This window comes from Drosophila grimshawi, unplaced genomic scaffold (assembly GCF_018153295.1).
Source record: "Drosophila grimshawi isolate 15287-2541.00 unplaced genomic scaffold, ASM1815329v1 contig_311, whole genome shotgun sequence".
Taxonomy (NCBI): domain Eukaryota; kingdom Metazoa; phylum Arthropoda; class Insecta; order Diptera; family Drosophilidae; genus Drosophila; species Drosophila grimshawi.
In genome coordinates, this window is record NW_025063098.1 from 29,032,965 (window position 1) to 29,037,030 (window position 4,066).

Consider the following 4,066-nt stretch of genomic DNA (forward strand, 5'->3'; position numbering starts at 1 on the left):
ATATCTAATGGATTATTGTCATTATTATTAATTTTTAGCATTTCTAATTTATATATATATTTTCTGCGACATTGAATAATATTTATGCCCGGCATTTAAAATCATACGCTTCCACACAGAATTTCACAGAATTTCAATCAATGTCAGTAAACGATTAATTGTATAATTTGTGAGTCACATTTACTTAAATTCGAATCAGTGACTATAAAAAGAGTCGCAAACCAACAAAAATAAAAGATGAGGAAAGAACAAAAAAAAACGGTGACAAGTGTGTTATCAATGCGATAGACAGATAGATAGATAGCATAACATTTATTGCCTTTCCAATGAGGCTAAATTGGAAATTATTGCTGCAGGGCAATCAGACAAAATTTAATTACAAACTGGAAGCAAAATGACAAGCACTCTTTCTCCCTCTCTCTCTCTCTCTCTCTCTTTCTTTCTCTCTGGCAGTGGCTTAGAAGCTGTGCAGGTGCAGCTGCTGCCAAAAGTTCTAATTGATTTCGCTTACAGCTAAGCTTTCCAGCTAGACAGAGAGCAATCGAAACGCAGCTGCAGACTTGCTCTGTAGGCCATATAAGCTGGCAAAAAGTTGAACAGCCTCAGCTCTGAGCTTCTTCTTTGTTGTTCAGTCACGTTGTCAATGGGAACTTCTTAGCAGATGCCGCCATTTTTCAAGGAGTCTATTTTACCAAGTTTAAATTGGAAAAAGTTCGAGCAGCAAAACTTGACAACATAATCGACATAAATTCCAATAGGCATGTGTCCGCATATTCTATTAAAACTTTCCTTACACACACACACACTCACACACACACACACAGCTGATGTTTTTACTTTTCTCAAATTAAATGAATTTCCAGGTAAATGCGCATTATAAGCTAAGTTTTAATACTATTATGATGAAGAGTATTGGTTTCGTAATTCCATCTATCCGTAATTCCAGCTAGAAGTCTGAGGACTGAAAAGTTGATGTATAAATTCTAGATTCCGATAGTGATAAAAATCGATAACATCGTGCAAGTGCAAATCTATAAAACCACCTTGAAATGATTTATGAATGAGTACAGGGTAACTGCGAACCGGGTGAGGCCTTACGTGTTTTTCTCAGGAATTTGCCAAGGCACTTAAGCTGATAAGTGACCAAAAAAACAGATATAAAAATATATATTTATTAAGAAATCATAAGGAAATTAGGCGCAAAAGAGACACTTATCTGCCTATAGTTGTGCGTCCGATAAGCGACAAAAAACGAAGAAGAACCATTCTTGATGGTATTGTCAAAACAACTAATTGAGAATGCGATATCAAGTAGGGTCCAGATAAGTCGTATTATAAATTGTGTGGTATTGCCTAGAAATCAATTTAGTCGATTTTAAAGTGTGCAAAACGAAAGAAGTGAAAAAAACGTGAAGTTCAATATGCCCAAAGGTGAACTTCAAGCTTAAGCTTAAAGTGGTCAAATGTTGTTTAGAACAGTTTAAGAAATTCCAACTGGATATATGAATACCAAAAAAAACTTTTTCGAAATGGAAAAAAATATTACAAAAAAAAAAAAACCTCAAAGCTAAATAAGTTTGTTGCGAATGGGAAGTACAGTTGTCACTCAATAACTAGAACACTTTTGACTCAATGAACTGTTAATTTTCACTCGCGAATAATGTTCTGCATGTTCTATTTCAAAATAATCACAACTGATTATACAATGACACATGAAAAATCAATTTTAACAAGGAATATCAAATCGTATATTACTTGTTAATTTTCATTTGAAAAACTTCTTATTTTCAACTATGTGCACTATATGTAATGTATTGTTTATTAAGCACATTGTGAGCTCCGATATCATTATGAGTCGCACATATAAAAGAGCTGTTTGAATGCATAGACAAAGACAACAGCAATGATAATCAGAAACAATTTTGTAGAATAATTTTCTATTATTAAGACAAACATACCTAAGACGTAGAAATACAAACGCAAATTTAAAAAAAATAGTAATCGTTCCAATGGGAACATTTGTGCATTTTTTGTGAAGAAAACTTTAAGAAAAGAAAGAAAATAAAGTGTTTTACAAAACTATTTACAGCTATTCTGATATTCCTGGGCCTACTGGCGCTCAGCATGCCAGTCACAATCTATGCAGCTGATGAGCAAACTACAGATGAAACAGTTGTTCCGACTACTCCCAATGATGTCCCTGGAAATACCCATGCTCCCGAAACTGAGCCTACAATTGTAACTGATGAACCCACTGAAACGACCACTGAGCGTGATGAGTCAACTACTGTAGATGATATACCCACTGTGACTCCAACTGATTTGCCTGTTACTCCAACTGGTGCTACCGTAAATCCAACTACTCCAGCAACTGGTACCACTGTCCCTGCGAAGTGCTTGTATCAATCGATGACCTGGGCCGCTGAGGATCTGCGTAAATACTACTGGTGTCTGAACGATAAGCCCCGTCTCTCCACGTGCAAAGAGGATTACTATTATGTGAATAATGCAACAGTTTCTGGCTGCATTCCCGCCGCCAAAATGAATCCAGCCTGTGTCAACTTGGACATCGCAGTGGGTCCGTGCGAGGGCATCAATCTAAAGCAGCCGCAAGCCAGTTACATACTAACTAATTTCTGGCTCTGCACGGAAGCCGGTGCAGAACCGGTGGAGTTGACCTGTGTGGAGGACAAGGCGTTTATCAAGCAGGATGGCTATTTGGGCTGCTTCGATTGGGCGACGTGGAGATCTTTGCGTTCATGCAATTAACACCTATCTGCATCTGGCAGCATTTTAATTATGTTCCACATTTTTGTTGAATGTGACTTTATCATGATTAAAAATATATATATTAATGAATTCAATGGAAATTCATTTAAAATTGATTACAAAGTAATTAATCCACACATATCTTATCTATATTCCACATATTTTTGATAACACAGCCAAAAATCAATGGTATACCAAATCCAGAAGAACATTTTTACAATTGCTTGAAAATGAAAAGTTTTTGCTAAGAAATTGCACAGCTGCCAACTCAAGCGTAAATATGCTTGGAACGCGTATGTGTGTGTGTGTGTGTGTGTGTGCGTGAGCTATATAATAGAAAAATATATATATGATAGAAAACTAGAGAGTGCACAGATAAATATATATGGCAGGTCGAAGTTGACACACCCTTGCGGAACACAATTCCATTCGCTTCAAATCAAGAAAATGTTGTTGATTCAAGTAAGACACGCATCACAAGCAGGATATCAAAACAAATCAAATATTGCTTCCGGTTCCGGTTCTAGTTCTGAATTTCAATGGGTTATTTGCCGTTAACGGTTCCGGGTTCAATTCGATTTCCTGTCGGGCTCTGAGTTTCTATCGTTTCCGATTACGGCTTGATTTTTTGTTCCGGAGAAATCTTTAATCAAGAAAATATATTTTGAATTTAAGTTGGCATGTGCTAGAATGATCTTAAATTAATCTTAAATTAAATTTGCTTTCTTCTTGCTTCACATTTCCACATTCATTTTCAAGTTTTCCGATCTCAATTTGAGTATTGAAATCTACATTGATGAATCTTAATTCGAAAATTAAAAATGTCTGCTTAAGATTCGCAATTTTGTTTCAAGAATGATGTTGACTTGAATCAAGAGCATTTTAGTTCGTGTTACTTAAAGCAAGACAAAACGATACAACCCTCTGCAGGAGTATAAAACGGAAGAAAACAATTGTCACCACACATTTTGTGCACAAGAAAGCAACACGAAATGGCAAATTGCTGAACACGATGAGAATAAAGGAAAGCGTCTAACCTGACTCGGTCAGCATTCAGAAAGAAGTACAAATATATATATTTATAAATATAAATAGAAAATAAAATAAAATGGGTCTTGTGTCAACTGCCAGTGAGTTCAAAATCAGTTTAAAGTACGTCGCCAGTTTCGTTTTCCATTTGTAAAAAATAAACGTGATAATGCGTCTGTTGGTTGTTTGACTTATTTCTATATTTTATTTAATGGAAGGAAATTGGCTGTCAAGCCGAAACGAATTTAAATTCAGATTCCGATTCGGG

The 4,066-nt window shown here is 35.7% G+C and overlaps 1 protein-coding gene across 1 annotated transcript; it reads left to right on the forward strand.

Moving 5' to 3' along the window:
* Nucleotides 1–1,362: 1,362 nt before the first annotated feature.
* On the forward strand, nt 1,363–2,896 carry LOC6569890. The gene is made up of 2 exons (XM_001995936.2): nt 1,363–1,431; nt 2,090–2,896. Exons 1-2 carry the CDS (start codon nt 1,422–1,424, stop codon nt 2,767–2,769), a joined length of 690 nt encoding a protein of 229 aa, XP_001995972.2. The 5' UTR covers nt 1,363–1,421; the 3' UTR covers nt 2,770–2,896.
* The last annotated feature ends 1,170 nt before the right edge of the window (nt 2,897–4,066 follow it).